The 18705-nt window shown below is 42.9% G+C and overlaps 1 protein-coding gene across 1 annotated transcript in view; it reads left to right on the forward strand.

The window, feature by feature from the left end:
• Window positions 1–262: 262 nt before the first annotated feature.
• Window positions 263–18705, forward strand: part of PSAP (prosaposin) — a 33274-nt gene continuing 14831 nt past the window's right edge. Inside the window, exons 1-7 of the mRNA XM_082268010.1 lie at window positions 263–417; window positions 9867–10000; window positions 11626–11700; window positions 12055–12180; window positions 15342–15542; window positions 16024–16164; window positions 17242–17298. Of these exons, the coding sequence (XP_082124136.1) occupies window positions 378–417; window positions 9867–10000; window positions 11626–11700; window positions 12055–12180; window positions 15342–15542; window positions 16024–16164; window positions 17242–17298 (774 nt within the window). The 5' untranslated portion in view covers window positions 263–377. The remainder of the gene's footprint in view (window positions 418–9866; window positions 10001–11625; window positions 11701–12054; window positions 12181–15341; window positions 15543–16023; window positions 16165–17241; window positions 17299–18705) is intronic.

Raw genomic sequence — 18705 nt, forward strand, 5'->3', positions numbered from 1 at the left:
CATACATAACTTATACACTCCCCAAGGTAATATAACGCATAAAGTCACATGCTTGGAAGCCATCCAAAGTGTAAAATATTCCCATGACGTCTATATATAATTTGCCCTTATTAAACATGGTTTTTTCCTCCCTCATCAAACAAGCTGCCCTAACCCAACATGGCTTCCCTTCCACTTCCTGTTTTCCACAGCTCTTTCCTGTAGAAGCAGTTGAGTAATAATCAGCTGACTGGAGGCGTTCCTGGGCGTGGCGGCGCCTGCGAGGGGATCTCCGAATTCAGCTGACAGGGCGTGTCTGGGCGTGTCCGGAGAGCTGTTAACAGGACGTTGCGAGGTCGGTCGGCTATTGTGGTGATTGGCGTCCAGCAGAATTCACCATGAAGACGATATTGGTGTTGGTGTGTGCGCTCGCAGCTGGTAAGGGTCATTGGGTCACATATTGTAACGTAGCCAGAGTTAAGCGGGCGGTCTGATACAGCGGTGTGCTGTAAAGAAGGAAGTTTACTCTCTCTGTTTTCTACCTGGGAAAGTGAGGGGCGCCGCGCGCATGTCTGTCTACCGGCGTGTCCCCACCTTTGTCCTGGCAGTGCCCGGTGTGGGCCCTCTTCCTGGGGGGCCTCATTCTTTCAAGCACTTCCTGGTGTCCGGCCATTGCTCTGTGCATTGTTATGGAGGAAAGTAAACCGGTGTGGAGGTGGAGGTGACTTCCTCCTGTGAGGGCTCATTGTTCAGGGCCTGCTCTGACCCCCATAGGGGGCTCCTTGTTCAGGGTCTGCTCTCACCTCCATAGGGGGATATGAGGGGGGGCTCCTGTGATCTTCTTATTATGGTGCCTTCCATGAGTCATCACATTCCATGGTGTCTGCTCATACATGACCTCTGTGCTGTGTAAACACATCTATAAAGGTTCAGCCACACTGTACATCCTATTATGTCAGTGGGTGGGGGTTCTGTGGGGGTAAGACTGGAGGGGGGGGGGGGGGGGGAGTCGTCTGGACTTTGGGCCGTCACACCAGGGTCATAATGGACGCACCCGGTAGAAGGTTCAGGATCATATACCTCTGTAGGGCCTTGTTTACATTTCCAGCATCCCTGAATAGCGATCTGTTTGCTTATTAGAGGCATTTACTAGGTAGCCATAAAGGTGTTTGTAATCTAAGTAACCTGAAACAACTCAGCAGCCCTGAAAACAAATGGCGTTGGCACCTTGGACCTATGGCTGAGGGTCCCTGGTGGCTAGGCTGCGATAAGTAGGAGAGCTGCTATGATGGGTGCAGATCTTGGTGATAGCCTACAGAAGGGGTTGCCCAATATCCTTTTTTAGGCATAGCTGATATTCATTGTCGCCATTCTGTACATTTAACCACTTCAATACCGGGCACTTTCACCCCCTTCCTGCCCAGGCCAATTTTCAGCTTTTAGCGCTGTTGCATTTTGAATGACAATTGCGCGGTCATGCAACAACTGTACCTAAACCAAATTTGTCATCCCCCCCCCCCCCACAAATGGAGCTTTCTTTTGGTGGTATTTGATCACCGCAAGGTTTTTTCTTTTTTGCTAAACAAATAAAAAAAGACTGAAAAGTTTGAAAAAAACAGTTTTGTAAATAAGTTTTTCCTGCACTGATGAGACTGCACTGACAGGCATTGATGGGGTGGCATTGAAAGGTGGCACTGATACATGGCACTGATAGGTAGCACTGATATGCAGCATTGGTGGGCACTGATAGGCGGCACTGGTGGGCAATAATGGGCACTGGTGGGTGGCACTGATAGATGGCAATGATGGGCACTGGTGGGCAGCACTGATGGGGAGGGCACTGGCAGGCAGCACTGGTGGGGAGGGCAATGGGGGGCTCCCTGAGCCCTGATTGCCATCCCTGGTGGCCATAGTGGGCATCCCTGGGGTCATGGGTGGGCATCCCTGGGGTCATGGGCGGGCATCCCTGGTAGTGCTAGTGGCACCCCCCCTCGAGGGTCTGCACTGGTAACCAATGATCTGATTACCAGTATAGACCCCCCCCCCCCCGTCAGAGGAGCCGCCGATCGGCGCTCCTTTACTCGTGCCTGAGGCACGTACTGAGGAAAGCCGATCCACAGTTCTTCCTGTTTACTATGTGACCAGCCGTGATTGGACACGGCTGGTCACATGGTAAAGAGCCTACGTCAGTAGGCTCTTCACCGAGATCGGAGATGCAGGGAGTCAGTGTGACACCTCGACTCGCCTCTCTGCGCGCCCCTAGGGGGGCGTGCAGAGCGCATTATCCTGCCGTCGTCATATGACGTCCGGTCAGGATAATGCAATCACATTCCTGCCGTCATTCTGCTATAGAGCGGGCGGGATGTGGTTAAAGTTTGCTGCCACCCTTCTGTGGCTGGCTACCATGTCCTCTCTGGTCCAGTTCTGTGGCGTTCACTGTCTGAGGCGAGGGAGGCAGCAGCCTTTGCCCTATCCGGGTAGAAGTCAGACCCAGCATACATAATGGTGTTGTGTGACAGAGGACTCTGCGCAATGGGCCTGCAGTGCATTGCAAACCTGGCTTCTTCTATCCGGGCCAATGCCCTAGTGGGCCCCAAAAAGATGGCTCGCCGCGGTATTGGAGGACCAATATCTGTAATTTTGTGACCGATAATTAAAAAAATGAAACTTTTAAGTATTTGCATGAAAATTACTTGGAACCCCCCCCCAGGGATTATATCAATTTTTTTTAGCAGAAACCCTAGAGCAGTGGTCTCCAAACTGCAGCCCAGGGGCCAGATGCAGCCCTTTGCCTGCTTTTATCTGGCCCTTGGGGCACAATTTTCATGCACAAATACCAACAAAGGGGCATCATCCCCCCCCCCTATTGATGGAGCACAATTCCTCCCAATGACACTAACAATGGGGTTCTATTCCTCTCACTGACACCAAATATGGGGCATTGTTTATTTCCACTGACTGGGGGACCTTTTTTACTCTCAATGCCCAGTCTGGACCCTCTTAAGTCTAAAGGACAGTAAATTGGCCCTGTGGAAAGTTTGGAGACCTCTGCCCTAGACAATAAAATAACGATTGTTGCAATATTTTGTCAGTATTTGTGCAGCCGTCTTTCAAATGCAATTTTTTGGGGATAAATACACTTTAATGCATTTGAAAACTAGTTACTCCAACTTTTTTTTATTTGTATGTATATATAATGTAAAGGATTAAAGTAAATGGATACCTAACCTGTCATGCTTTAAAAACGCGCATGATCGCGGAATGGCGACAAACTATGGTACCAAAAAATCTCCATAGTTAACGATTTAACATTTTTTACAGGATACCTGTTTATAGAGTTAAAGGAGGTCTTGCTGTAACGATCATGGAGAGACCCCATGTGTGGTTTATGTATGCTTTCCCAGCTTAGGTGTGCCTCCGTGAGCATGGATGGATGGGACGCTTTCATTTTTTTTTCTTTCACTTTTATTTTTACTTTGCGTTTTTTTTTTTTTTTTCCACTTTTATTCCTATTACAAGGAATGTACACATCCCTTGTCATTGAAATAGGGGGACGGGGTCTTCTTTATGAGAGCTGGGGTCAAAACCCCCTCCTGCCTCTAAGTCATCCTGCAGTGAATCCGGCCTTAATTTGCACTATACCTTTACCTCTGATATAGTTGATCAGCCTTTGTTGGGGTAGCGCACGTTTTTCTTTTATTCTGATCATAACCTGCCATAGTGCTCTGTGCTGGCCTGTGCTGTAATACAAGGGAAGGTCTAGTGCTTGTACATTATTTGCCTTATTGAAGTACAGGTGTAGAGGAACAAGTATTATTTGACACTTTAGTTCATTTTAAGAGAGGCTAGAGAAAGTTGACACAGTACTTGGCAATGGAGCCGTGGTTAAGATTCATAATTCACATGATGCAAAAAATGGAGACTTTCAGTCTAGTGTACTGATGTATGACAGGCTTATAGACTCGGAACAGGAGTCAAGGCCTGCTAAAGGAGCCGGTTCACATATATGCAATGTCAGACATCGCATGTGATTTGGAGCGCACTGCTTTGCAAATCGCACGCAATGTCTGTGCAATGCGAATTCAGCCATACAGATCATATGGCTAAATTTGCATCGCTTTCAGACACAACTCGCACAGGACACTTTTTTGGGTCTGCACCAGAATCTGGTTGCATGGGTGTTTGCACCTATGTGATCCGATTCAATGTCCAAACATTGTGGAGTCTAGGTGCATCTGGCTTGCTTTTAATATTGATCCTAAACCAGACTTCAGGGCCTTGGTAGCTGGGGGGCACTGAAAATGAGCACTTGGGCCACAGTTTTGCCAACTGAAAGCCTACGATAAAGCAGGAGTGTTCTGTTCACATGGTGTGACCATAATGGTTTGTGTCGTCAACTTGTCCATTTAGGTTGCTAGGGCTGCGCTGTGACTCACGGGTACAATATAGTCATCCCATTAAGAATTGTCAGTCATTCAGGATCGCTTTTCTGAACAGTCTGGCAGTGGCTGCCTGGCCACACAATAAAATGTGATCTGTAGAGAATGGGCAAGTGCGAACTTACCTAAGTGACAAAAGAAAGCTTTACTGTTACATAGTAGTTGAGGTTGAATAAAGACAATAGTTCATCCAGTTCAACCTGTGTAGGTGTGTGGCCGTATTCATTTCCCATACCCCTGAATGTTTTGATCTTGGAGATGTCCATGAGTCTTTTAAATGTAGCCATACTTCCCAATTGTGGCATTGTGTTTCCTGTATGGCTTGCCTCACCCTTGCTTTAGGTAAATGTCCATTGCCGCCTGATTTTGCCTTGTTTTTTGATCTGTACACAGGAGTTGCAATGTTTTGATGTATTTGGCTAACCAAAGCGTACTGACATAAGACCATTCTATACATTTCACTTTACCATGAAGAGATCATTTTAGTAAAAATGAATTGTAGATTTCAGGTTGGTTTATATTTGTTTGCTGTCAGCATTTTCCCCTTTTCTCATCACATGTCAGCGTACAAAGGGCTGGCTTTGTACAAAGACAAACATTTGACTTGAAGAATGCTTACGTATATTATCTTCAACACTGCGTTAAGACCTCAAGTATAACAAAGGCCAAAACCCTTTTTATATTAGTGAAGCTGTGAGGAGTTGTATTGCTGTGTCCCTGTTTGGGGAAACTTTTTAAAGGACTCTTGTGCACACTAATGTAGGACATAACTGGCAGAAACAATGTGAGGATGGGCTGTATATCACTTGTGTATTTGCAAATATGCACACAATTCTTCTAGCGTTAAGTGATATTAAAGCCAAGATTAAAAAAAGAAAAACCAGTTATACTTGCCTGCTTTGTTCAGTGGTTTTGCACAGAGCAGCCCTGAGCCTCCTCGGATCCCCCGCCGGTGCCCCTAGAGTAAGCAGCTTGCAATGGGGACACCCAAGCAGGGGCAGTCCCGGGCCACGGCTTGGCCTTGCCCCCTCTCTCCATATTGGCCGTGTTTGACAGCAGTGGGAGGCCATGAGTAGGAAGTCGTCAGAGCTTCAGAGGGAAACTCCTATACATTGCTGGATGGTGATGGCCCTCAGGTGAGTATTGGGGGGGGGGGGGGGCTGCTGCACCCATGTTTTTACCTTCATGCATAGAATGCATGAAGGTAAGAAAACCTTCAGCCTTTAGAACTAATTTAATGAAGTGTGGCATTTGTACAAATAGGTTAAAAATTCTGACTTCAACTCAGATTTCTGTATCTTTTACTGATCTATAGGCAGAACTGATCTATAGGCAGAACATGTATATGCTCCTGTGTACAGGCATATTGAAAACAATGGGCTGTATTTAGATCAGTTAATATAAAAAAATCTGTGCCTGAAAACAGTGTTTTCAGTTCAGCGGTGTGCAAGGGATATTTAAGGTGGTAGTAGCGTCAACTTTGTGATTTTTACCTGCAAGGAAGCTTGTAAGAAAGCTTAAGTGCAGATAAAATGAATATCTCCTAAATGTGCACCTTTTTATGATCTATTTGATTGGCAGCCAGTGATGTCGCTGGTGCATGAGCTCTGAAAATATACACATTTGCAAATATATATACCATTACTGTGCCGCAGGGGGAGTAACATCCTTGTGCTGCAATCATAACTCCAGTAACTTCTTCGTGGCTCAGCCATTCAAACAGCTGGAGTCTGTGAACCTGGAAGGAATGCCCCTGATAACCCCTTCCCAGCCAATGTCAGTACAGTGACGATGCATATGTTTAGGACTGATCATTGTATTCGTGTCACTGGTTCCTTAAGTATCAGTCATTGTCCAACTGTCCGCAGCAATATCGCAGTCCCGCTAGAAGTTGCTGATCGCCCGCCTTTACCAGTAAAAAAAAAAATCCCATATGTAGACTGTAGCGGCCGCCCCCATAGAAAGAGGGGTTTTCGCCGACAGAGATGTTCTCTTCCCCCTAGTGGGAGGGATGCTGTAGAGTAGAGCAGGAACCGCTCTTACCAGAGCTAGGGATTTAGCAATCCAAGCAGAAGGGAGATGGGAGCTGGTATAGCCTTTTCCCACAAACATGAGATGACACTCCTATGTTGTGAGTCTAAGCAAGAACTGTTTATTAAATTCCAAGACATAGTTTTACACACAGCTAAGGGGCACTCCCCTTAGCCTTGCCAAAGGGGGGAAGGGGACAAGGACAACCAATGAGAACTGAACATTTGTACATTGAAACAGGCTACAGATAACCTTATGAGCTTATGGTAAACAGGCAGTCTCTCCATACACACCCCCTGCGGAGAGATTTCTCCAGTCCAGACCATTGTCTGTGTCATGAATCCACACAATTACACAAACAGGAGGGGGGAGGGATGGGGGGAGAAGGGCTGTAGCATTACATATAACTCAATGCCATGAGTCATGCCATCTTCAGCTGTTCAGAAGATGAATAACAGGAGGGAGGGAACATAAAAGGCAATGTCCCAAACTCATAGGAAAATGACACGAAGGGGTTTACAATCCAGGGACAGGGTGATCCGTCACACATAGTGACGGTTAGTACCATCACATCGACACTAACTTTTGCACAAACCAATATACGCTTATTGGAATTTTTTTCCAAAAAACATGTAGCACAATACATTATGGTCTAAATTTCTAAAGAAATTTTTTTTTCTTTTTTATTGGATGAATTTTATAGCAGTAAGTACAATTTTTTTTTTTTTTAAATTTAAAAATTGTCTGTAGCGCAAACAAAAAAAAAAAACTCAGGTGATCAGTGTCAGATGACGTAATTGCCAGTTAAAGTAACGCAGTGCCCCATCTCAAAAAAATGGCCTGGTCATGAAGGAATAAATCTTCCGGAGGGCAAGTGGTTAAAGAGGAAGTAAACCCTCCTCTGTAACTTGTACCTATAGGTAAGTCTTATCATAGGCTTACCTATAGGTACTGTAAACATCTCCTAAAACTTGCACCGTTTAGGAGATATTTAGCTTGCAAGCAGCCAGTGACATCACTGGCGCATGCGCTCTGAAGGAACAGCTGCTGGTGCCGTTCCTCAGAGCCAAGTGCTGTGAAAGTCTGCTCCCGCGCGCATGCGCGGGAGTGACATCACCGCTGCTCCAGCCATTCAGATGGCCGGATGCCGCAAAGCAGGAAGAAGAGCAACCGAACATGTCGCCCATGGGAGAGGTGAGCGAGCTGCACTGCGGTGCTTCGTTCTAAGGTAAGTATTTCATAATGAGCTAGTATGCGATGCATACTAGCTCATTAGGTGTTTTTCTTTCAGGTGTTTTTTTTTTTTTTTTTTAATTCTGAGGTTTACAACCTCGTTAAAGTATAACTATAGGTAAAACTGTTCATTTTGAATGCAGTAAGGAAAGGCTATAACCCCTGTAGGTTCATTTTTTTGCTGTAACCCCTTATGCGTTAGGACAGTGTTTCTCAACTCCGGTCCTCGGGGCACACTAACAGGCCAGATTTTAAGTATTGCCTTGGATGCAGACTAGAATACTGCAATCACTGAGCAGCAAATTAGATCACCTGTGATGTATTTCAGTTTTCTTGCAAACCTGGCCTGTTAGTGGGCCCTGAGGACCGGAGTTGAGAAACACTGCGTTAGGACACCAGAACTAGTGTCCCCATTGATGATTGTAAACAGGACACAGAGGGGGGATCTCCCTAACTGGAGCACAGACAGCAATACAATCTTGACAGGTGTTCTAATCAACCTCCACTCTATCCAAAACTAAAGTTTTGTCTTTAGGGGTAAATTTAAAATTTCAAGTTTCCACCAGGACAGAAATGGGAGGGGAAAACCACGAATGGGGGCACTTGTACCTGTGACTAATGCCAGAAAGGGATTTTCCACCTTGTATAGGTATACTCTCACTTTCTGTTGAAGTCTACAGGGCAGGAATGAAGGTAAATCTCCATGGACACTGATGGTAATGAAATGGAATTTAACCCGCTTCAACTCGATCCAAAATTAAAGCTTTGGCTTTAGATATACTTTAAGCCTCGGCTCACGCGGATACGTATTGCATGACAAGTGAAAGCGTCCCAGCGACTTTTAAAGCGGTTGTAAACCCTATATTAAAAAAAAAAAAAAAACCTGCAAGACAAAGGCATAATGAGCTAGTATGCATCGCATACTAGCCCATTATGTTTAACTTACCTTAAAACGAAGCCCCGACACGGACCCCCGGACATCGATGCGGGCGCTGCCATGATCCCTCGTCGTCTCTTCCGGGTTCGGCGGCTCCGGCGCGCTGATTGGCCGGAAGAGACGGCTCCAGCGCGCTGATTGGCCGGTTTAGGTGATATTATTTGTACCTACAGGTAAGCCTTATTATAGGCTTACCTGTAGGTAAAAGTGTCAAAAAGCGGGATAACAACCGCTTTAAAAGATTCCTACACTATTTTGTGACTTCAATGTAATGTAGAGTCCCATAGACTCTAATGTTGCAAGCAAGTTGATCTGGAAATGGCACGACAATGGGGGTCTCAGCAGTGTGAACTAAGGTTTAGGCTTATTTAAACCCAAAAATGAAAATGTAATATTGCAGCTTAACATAGGGGCTGTTCTTTGTAGGCTTTTTTCCTTCTGCGTTCCCTTAATGATCTACCCAGTAACACTACTTGTATTATACAGACACCACTCTGGATGAAGGAGCACAGGCAGTTTTGGATAGCAGGAATGTCAGTCTGGGGGGGAAAGGAGTGTTAGATGTACTGGCAGATTTAGATACACTAACAAATTGAAGCTGAATTCCAGCTAATACTTTATAATCAGTTACAGCAAAAAGTTTTCCCTAGAATGTATTTCGATCCGCTCCGGCACTTTTTTTTTTTTTTACAGACACGGATGACATTTGTGTCATCCGGTCAGGACCGTATGTCTGCATATCATCCCATCCGTTTGCAGATGATATCCAGACATAATGTATGTCTATGGGATTGCGGATGACGCCGCTGACATCCGATTTTGCGTCCTTTCCGTTTTTAAACAGAACAAAAATATGGTTCTGTTCCGTTCCAAAAACGGAACAGAACTTAAAGGACGCAAATCTGATGTCAGCGGATGGTCATCCGCTAACATCCGCAATCCCCATGACATGCATTATGTCCGTATATTACCCGCAAACGGGATGGGGTGATATACGGACACACAGAACGCCCATGTGAAAGAGGCCAAACTGCGAGAGCTTTTCTGTTTAAAAACACTTACTGGCAGGATGAAATGAAAGAAAACGGAAGTCTAAAAAATGAATACAGCCACCACAAAGAATTGCTTCAATGCATTGTTTGATTTTGGCTCTAATACAAGAGACCGCTACATTAGTAAGTCTGCAGATTGCTGCCCTGACTATTATAGAGACGTCACTCTAATATATAATACATTTTATCTTACAGTAACGGCAACCCCCTTGTTCGGCACTGAGCAGTGTGCCAATGGCCCAGGCGTGTGGTGTGTGAATATCCGAACTGCTAAACAATGCAGTGCAGTCACTCATTGCCAGCAAACAGTATGGAACAAACCAGTAATGGTAAGTTATTCGGATGTCTTAACACTTTTATAAGAAATTCATGTTCATTCTGAAAATGCTAGTTGCCTGGTTATGCTGAAGTACTTACTGGTTTGGAAAATCATAGTAAGGGCCCATGTCCATAAGCCTTGTGTGGATTGAATCAGTTATGACGCTTCTGTAATCATTCGTTGAGTTGCTACTGACCTGCAGTTGACCTGCTTTGAACAGATTTTGCATACCTGTAGATTTGTATTAGGTTTCAAAACCCATCTGAAGTGAATAAAAAGCTCATCCCCAAGGTCTATTTTAAAGTGATTGTAAAGTCTTTGCAGTTGATTTTGCACATTGTGGCCCAGATCCTCCTTCTGGGGTCTCATCGCTGCTCCTCCCTCCTTTCGAGTGCCCCCACAGCAAGCAGTTTGTGGGGGCACTGAGCCAAGTTGCAGCTCCATGTATCCATTTAGACACTGAGCTGCTGTTCAGCCCTGCCCCCTCTCTCCTGATTAGCTGACTTCGACAGCAGCGGGAGCCAGTGGCGCCGCTGCTATGTCTCAGCCAATCAGGAGGGAGAGTCCCAGACGGCCCGAGGCACTTGTGGACATCGCTGGGGTGAGATGGGAGCTCAGCTAAGTATTAGGGAGGCTGCTACACACAAGGCTTTTTATATTGGTGCCTAGAATGCATTAAGATAAAAAAACCTTCTGACCCTACAATTCCTTTAAGCTATTTGATTAGTGATTGGAAGCACAATGTGTGCCTAATGCTTGGCGCATGTGCAGAGTATATTCAAGGTAAAATTTTTATTGATTACATCTCTGGGCTAAAGCCCCGTACACACGCACAGATTGTTGGCCGTAAATTGTCGGCCAACGTCCGACCGGCCGATTGTAGGCTTTTTAGTATGATACTTCCGACAACCGACTGCGACTTTTCGGCCGAAAAAAATCTGGTGTGCATGCTATAAAATTTGTTGGCCAACAACAGAACGGCCAATTGTTCCTCAGTCAGTACAGATTTCGGCAGACAAAAATCGGATGAGCAAGACTGGGCATGCTCGGAGAAGAAAAAACACAGGGAAAGTAAACCAGCACATGACATCACTTCTGAAGTTGGTTTTTATTGGCCAACAAAAGTCCAGTGCAAGTCTAGAGCACATTTCAACCAACAAACACTGGACAAAAGACGGCCGATCGGTCGGCCAACAATCTGTGCGTGTGCACGAGGCTTTAGTCTTTTGGTTATCTTAAATAAATTAGTACACCATGTTTGAGTATTTCCGTATACAAAAGACTGTTGAAATGATTTGAATGTGTGGGGTTTGGCCTTTAATGATTACTGGCAGATCAAAGCCCTTGTCGGATCTTCTGTCCTTAGGAAAGGTCTTACAATTAGGTTTAAAACTAAAACTATTTTAGTCCGGAAGCCCATTAAACATTTATTTCCTAAACCACAAGACTCTATAGCAACCTAATTTCTTTTGCAACAAACCTGGAAACTCCTGTTTGCCCCCCTTAGTGCTGTAATATATATTGTTGTAAAGCTTGGCCTGTCGGGGACACAGGAATCAACAGATTGCTGGATTACAGTTCATACTAGGTTTGTAAAAAATGTATACTTATAAACCTATTGTAAATCTTTTCCAGAACTCTACCCCATGTGAAATATGCAAGGAAGTTGTTACCGTAGTGGGAAACTTCTTAAAAGACAATATTACTCAGGTATGTATTCTGTGGCTGTAAATGAAATGTCAAGATTTTCACCTTTGTAAGAGTAGAATGCTAGGCATTGAATCTGACAGATGAAGTAACACTTTCGATAGATGTGATAGTTTTACTGCAGATTTAGATTTTTAGGGGTTGCTATGTCTAGTAACCCAGAAAACTAAAACCTTTTTGAAAGAATTTGGAGAAGCCAAGTAGAAGTGAGACTAGGTAACCTCAAAGCAGTTTTTCTAGTGAACAGATAGACTTCTGTACATGTTTACTGATTATCCAAGATGCACTAGTTGTATATTGAATCAGTTGTACACCTTGTATTAGGAACTTGATATATGTATTTTATTCCCTTTACAGACTGAAACCCTGGCACTCTTGAACAAAGCCTGTGAGCTTCTTAGGGAACCTTCATTGGTTTCAGAATGCAAGCAGTTGGTCGCAGAATACTACCCATTGGTTCTAAACATAATTGAGCAAGAACTTGTAAGTTGTGTGTGCTTTGTTGTGTGTGTGTGTGTGTATGTATATGTATATGTGTATGTGTATATATATATATATATATATATATATATATATATATATATATATATATATATATATATATATATATATATATATATATATATATATATATATATATAAAATCTCTTTATCTCATGAATAAAAGCTTTTTTGGGACTTTTGCATACTGGATAGTGTGCACCATGCTGATAGTATTCTAAAGGGAGGGGATAAGAACTATTAAGAGATATATCTGTCCTCATTGCACACTTTGTCCTATTGACCACATAAGAGGCAAAAGGGAAACCTTAGGAGGAGCACATACATGAATGGCAATACCAACCCTTCCTGATTCTTTTCAAAAATATCATTTTTAGCAGTAGTTTTACTTTAAAGGTGAAGCATGGCCAAAGATTTGTCATTAATTTTTTTTTTTTTTACTTCTATGGATCACAGGAATGGAGTTCATGCTGCTTTTGTGTGACCCGTTTTCATACCACAGCGGGCTAAAGCCTAATGTTGGTTGATGTCACTAAGCTGGTCCAGGTCCTGGAAAAAAATCTTGTTTTAAAGTCGGGAACCACCTAGATGCCTGCACCAGCAGCCTGCTCTGCCTCTCAGCTGGTAAACTGACCCAGCCAATCTTGCCCCTCCACAGCCTAGAGCGCTGGAGGGGCAGAGCAGAGATCCGGTGACTGACTGGGTCAAAAGCATACATCAGAATTGTTTAGGGAGTAAAAAAGTATTGCAATTGAAAATAAATGCTTCAGCTTACATCCCAGGTCACATGATACCTGGCTAGCAAGCTTGTGTATGCAGTAAGAAAATATGGTTGCCTCCAAGTACATAACTTCAAAATGCACACATAAACTAGGCTTTTAATTGATGCAAATAGATGAAATTGCTTATATATAGAACCAGATATCCTACAAGTTTTAAGTGTTATACTTTTTATTTTCCTCCCCGTTGCAGGTTGAATTGTAAGCTGAAAGCAGTTTACACATATTAAGCAATGAAGAGCAGGCTTTTTAATGAACTGTAAAGCATTTTACATATGCTAAGATTTACATTTAATGGATAAGTGCGCAATTGGTTTTTAGTTCCTGGTCAGCGACTCAAAGTATTAAGACACAGGCAAATGGGAAACTAACCCAGAACACCCATTTGATCACCTTTTTCCAGGTTTGTGACAAAGCATTGACTCTGTTGGATCAGTAGGACAGCAAGTTTTTTTTTTTTTTTTTAAAAGCAATGACATCTTCCAGACTTTGTCACAAACCCATGCGGAAAGCTGCCATTTGCTGAATTGCTGTTATGCAGATCTACAGCTTCAGTATGGAGTCACTTACCTGAAAATAGACAAACTGAAGGCATGGAAATGTATAAAAAGTAAAGAGTATTTGACATGTGAACATGCAAAAATTAAATTTGTGATCTTAATTCACACACCTAACAGATAAAGCCTATATAAGGACACGTAATAAACATGTATTCATTCTCAATATAAATTAACAAATACGCATTTGTCATGGAAGAATCCACACCTCTTCATTTATTGTCACTTCAAATCCATTACGTTAGAATCTGGTATTCAGATTAGGTGCCAGTGATAACCACCTCAGGGAAGTATTCAGGTGTAACTTGTCTTAAGGTTGGTTGTTTTCATGGGTATTGATATGCGTGGTGTCACCATGCCATGATCAATTAAACTGTTGTAGGCTCTCAAAATTAAGGTTGTGAATGTGTGTAAGGCAAGATCACCAAATTTAAACTCAAGCATTATATTAACAAAAGTCTACAAGTGACATAGATTTTAAACTTAATTTGATTTGGACTAGCTGGCCCAGCAAATTCAGCCCAAGAACTGAATGTCTGATACTAAAAGAAGCCTCTAGAAACCCCCTCAATTTCATTAGGAGGTCAGCTGATGAAAGTGCTTGAATTTACAGTTGAAAATGCAATTTACCTGCATGTGAGGTGTGTGCGCCAAAGACTTGCAGACCAAAAAATATTTAAGCAAGATTTTCCCTTTAAACTGGCCACCTAGAGCATTGTGCTGTGGACAGATGGGTCAAAAGTAGTTTGGCCACAGGAACAGTGCACGTTTCCTGCAAACAAAATATTGCATTTAAGGTAGAGGGACCTATGAACTGTGAAGCATGGTGGTAAAATGTTGCTTTGCTGTTTCAGGGCATGGACAGCTTGCAGTCGGGGAACTGAATTCTGCTTTATAAAGGGGTACTTGCTGAGCATGTGATCACATCACAGGACATGGGGGATCTTCATATTCTTGAGTTATACTGTCACCATAAGGTGAATGGATACTGGCCAAAAAAAAGCATGCTTCCCCACTCCCTAGCACAGCTTATCCATAAGTTTTGTAGCAAGCCATAAGGATAATTAACACACATGGGAGGGATCCCAGGGAAAATCTTACCTAATTGTACATCACAAGACAGAGCATCCTATATTCATGCCCATTGGATGTCACAACCACTGAACTGGATAGGTGAGCATCAATGGCAGCAAGCCCAAAACAGGGAAAAACAGTACTGCAGTGCCACCTGCAAGACCTTCCTCCCAAAACTGGCATTCAGAGGCATCAACATCTGCCTTGTAAACATGGTAAACATGAACCGAAAAACAGTTAAGCAGCCTTATGAACTTGAACAATGGAAGCTTGAGGCTAAATTACCCATTGCGGTTTGACTGAACAGTTTTCCTGTTCAGATGTGTTTAAGAAATCAATTTCTATGGAGTGTACTAACCATTTTTTACCATGACTTTGTGCATACTTGTTTCAGTGCAGGCACGTGTAAACTAAACTCATCACTCCATTGAATCCTAAGTCAGAAAGAATTTTGGTGGCAGAGGTCAAATGGTATTTTTTTTTTTTCTCAGTATTCTGAGAGAAAAAAAGATGCCATTTCTGACCTCTACCAAAATTCTTTCTGACTTCTGATCCAATGGAGTGAACAGTTTACAAGTGCCTGAACTGATGAAACAAGTATGCACAAAGAGGTATTCTTCATGCTGATGTATGGTTGACTGGTACTTTGTACAATTCTTTGACCGTTATTTGTATAGCAGTTCATGGTTTCATCCAGACCTATATTTTACATGAGTAATTTCTTTCCTTACAGGGGAACCCAAGTGTGCCTTGCTGTGCTCTTGGTCTATGCAAATCTTTACAGCAATACTTGGCAAGCCTGAAATCTGTTCAGCTTAAAACTAATGAGATTCCAGATGTGGATTTTTCTAAGATGGTGCCTCCGTTCATGGCCAACCTCCCCAAACTCCCCATGCTTTTTAAACCCCAAGAGAAGTCTGACATAACTCCTAAGGTAAGATGTATAAATATTAGCAAGAGGCAAACTCCAAAGCAGAACTCGCCTGGGCCATTTACCATGCAAACAATTCTGGTTGTATAAAGGTGTGTGGTTAGTGCAAGTCCTGTTGGAGCCAAAACTGCTCCTGGCCTTTGTGCCTAGACTCGCAAGGGTAGAGCCATTTGAGCTGACCATAAGTGCACAGGTCTCATTCCCCATTCTCTTCACTGTAAACCTACTGTAGCCCCAATTATTTTTGGAATATTCAGCTTTCTTATGCAAAATTTGTATCTGTGAATTGTGGTAAAATGTTAAACCAATTGTATTGCTAGTGTAGGGGTAGAGTATTGGAACAAGGGGTATAATGGGAATCACAGGGGATTGAGGCTTGAAGGGTATACAGATACTACCATTGCTAAATTTCCAAAGGTGCATGCTCTGGGAGTTTAAACACTGAGCTGTGGTTTTATTGTAACATGACTACATTTCTTTTAAGAACAAGGATGTCTGCCAGGACTGTCTTCAGCTCGTTGGTGATATTCAAGACCAACTGAAAAGCAACTCTTCTTTCTCTAAAATGTTGATTGAGAATTTCCTGAAAGAATGTGATCAGCTTGGTGGTGGACTTTCTGAAATGGTAAGAGCCTTTTGTATCTAAAGTACTGCTAGAATTCCATAGTGTTATAAACTAAAGTTCAGGAGAGGTTAGATGTAATGGATAATAACGTTTCATTTGCTGTGGCACTTAAAAAAGAAATGTCAAAATGCAGCTCCCAATTCTATGGTATTACCACCCTTATAGTCCTAAAACGTTTCAAACCCGGTAGTCTTCAATTTAAAATGTGGTATGTGAGGCAACTATTTTGAGTCAAATCTTGTTACCTTTTATGTGACTCTTCAACTTGTAAACACAAAGTTCTCAATATGTGCATAGGGTCTCCATTCTCATCCCCATTTTCACCTGTGAACATTAGTATATCAGGATACCACTTACTATGTATGGTGCTACAAGTTTACAGCTGATCTCAGATTTCTACATATTCCTTTTAATTCAGTGTGTTCTATGTACAAATAGCATAAGTGGTGTAATCTGTACAAAGGGTTAAAGTACTGGATTTGGAGAGATAAGGGAAACGGAGCAAGTCCAGATTCTCTTGCTTTGCACTGTGCTTGCAATTGAACACTAAGCAGGCTTCCAGAAGAGGGCACAGGATGACCTGATCAGTAAGCTGCTCTGTAATATCTAGTCATGCAGGTGTCATTCCTGCACTTTAACTATGGGCAGATAAGGACCACCTTTATGACATCCTTGCATAATACCTGTATACCAAGACTGGTTGAAGAGGGTTTTTTTTTTTTTTTTTTAAATCAAATCTTTAGTCAGGCAACAAAAATTCTGTTTGAGATTAGCTGAAGTATATATGGGTGGTATTCCGCATTCCTAAACTGAGCTAAATTGCATTTGGAGCCGGTTCACCCCAGAATGTGAGGCTCATTTCCCACACTGCAAGTGAAGGCACGGTCTTTGCGATCTGCATGTGGGTGTCAATGTATTATGGCACTCCACTGTCAAACACCAAACAGACCGAGTTCCCAGTCTGAACCAGCCCTCAGAATAGATTACAATTCCAAAATGCAATAGTAAGGTTATGTATTTTTTCCTCTCATGCACCATGTAGAAACAATACTTATATGTGCTTTTTGCTATTTCTAGTGCAAGACCTACATTAATCAATATGCAGACCTGGCTTTGCAAATGGCGATACAATTGGTAAGCCAAAATGTGTATGTTAATGTGCATATTACAATTTATTTCCTAATACAGTTCGTCTAAAATGTTTGTGTTATACAGTCAAGTCTTGGATTTATTTTCTAAAATCTAAAGACCCCATAGTCTGGAAACCCCTGCTCTAGAGTACAGGGACTGATCTAGAAGTACATGGGTTTGGATAAACTATACTCCTAGGTATTAGCCTTTACCTCCACAGTGCAGGCCCAGCCTCACTGCAAGTGAAGACGTCAGTTTTCCCAGAGTCCCGCTTTAACCACTTCTCACTTGCAGTCTCTTTAAATTTCCAAGCACAATACACTTCTGGTGATCGGTTGAGGACCACAAAAAAAATTTCTCCTGGCTCAGTCTAGTTGTCACTGCTTGTCCCCAAAAAGTATTGGAAAACATCTGTTCCCAATGGTGTGATTGCTGTGTTGGCAGTGACCTGCAGGATCACATGCAGGCTGGAATCTTAGGGCACATTCACAAAAGCAAAAAAACACCCTCATGCATATTCCTGTGGCTAATATCTGGTGGCTACTTGCATGCGTCATGATCAGCAGCCGCTCAGGCTGAAAAGAACCATGCCTATCTTACTGTAAGCTTGCATGCACCACTCCGGTGGCTATATTAAAGTGGAACGCAAGTCAGAAAATTTAAGTCCTGCTGGCCCCTTTTGCAGGTATCGCTATGTAAAACAAAAATGTCTATATGGTTTAAAATCCAGTAATACACACACCTCGCTCAGTTGCTCTCCATTTTTAGGCGCTGTGCTGAATTTGTAGAGGCCGATCTGATGACAGCCTTAAAGCAGAATTAAACCCTCCTAGTTTACAGCAAAGGAAGCTGCTTCTGTTTAATATGCAACTGCCATGGGGCTGTACAGGTCATCAGTTTGGACACCAGCCATTTGACAGTTTGAGGATACAAGTAAATGTGACAGTTGGCAATCCTAGCATTCCAGGAATGTAACTGTTTTTTGAAACCATTAAATCGATGGGTTTAGTTCAGTTTTTATTTACTTCTGTTCAGGGACTCTGGGCTACAGCAAAGTGTCAGCCTCCAGCAAGAAGAAACCGGAGCAATGTTGGAGGAAATTTACAGCCCTCACTAATTGTGTTAGCATGTGGAATTTGTTCCTTGCTAAAGAATATTTTTTTTTCTCTAAAGTTATGGGTGAAGTTCTGCTTTAACCACTTTCGGACCACCCCACTGTGTAAATACCTCATTACTTTGACATTATACCATAGTTATGGCAGCAACTAGCTGTAGTAAGCCAGGTATTTTATACAGTGGGCGATCCTTTAACATCAAGGTGGTCCTGGTGGCAGATTCACCATGGGATCACTTTTATGGGCAGCCCTCTCCCGCTGCTTTTGTCGTTTCCACCACTTACCGAAGCCTTTG

Source organism: Pelophylax lessonae (assembly GCF_965119305.1).
Source record: "Pelophylax lessonae genome assembly, chromosome: 9".
NCBI classification, from domain to species: Eukaryota; Metazoa; Chordata; class Amphibia; order Anura; family Ranidae; genus Pelophylax; species Pelophylax lessonae.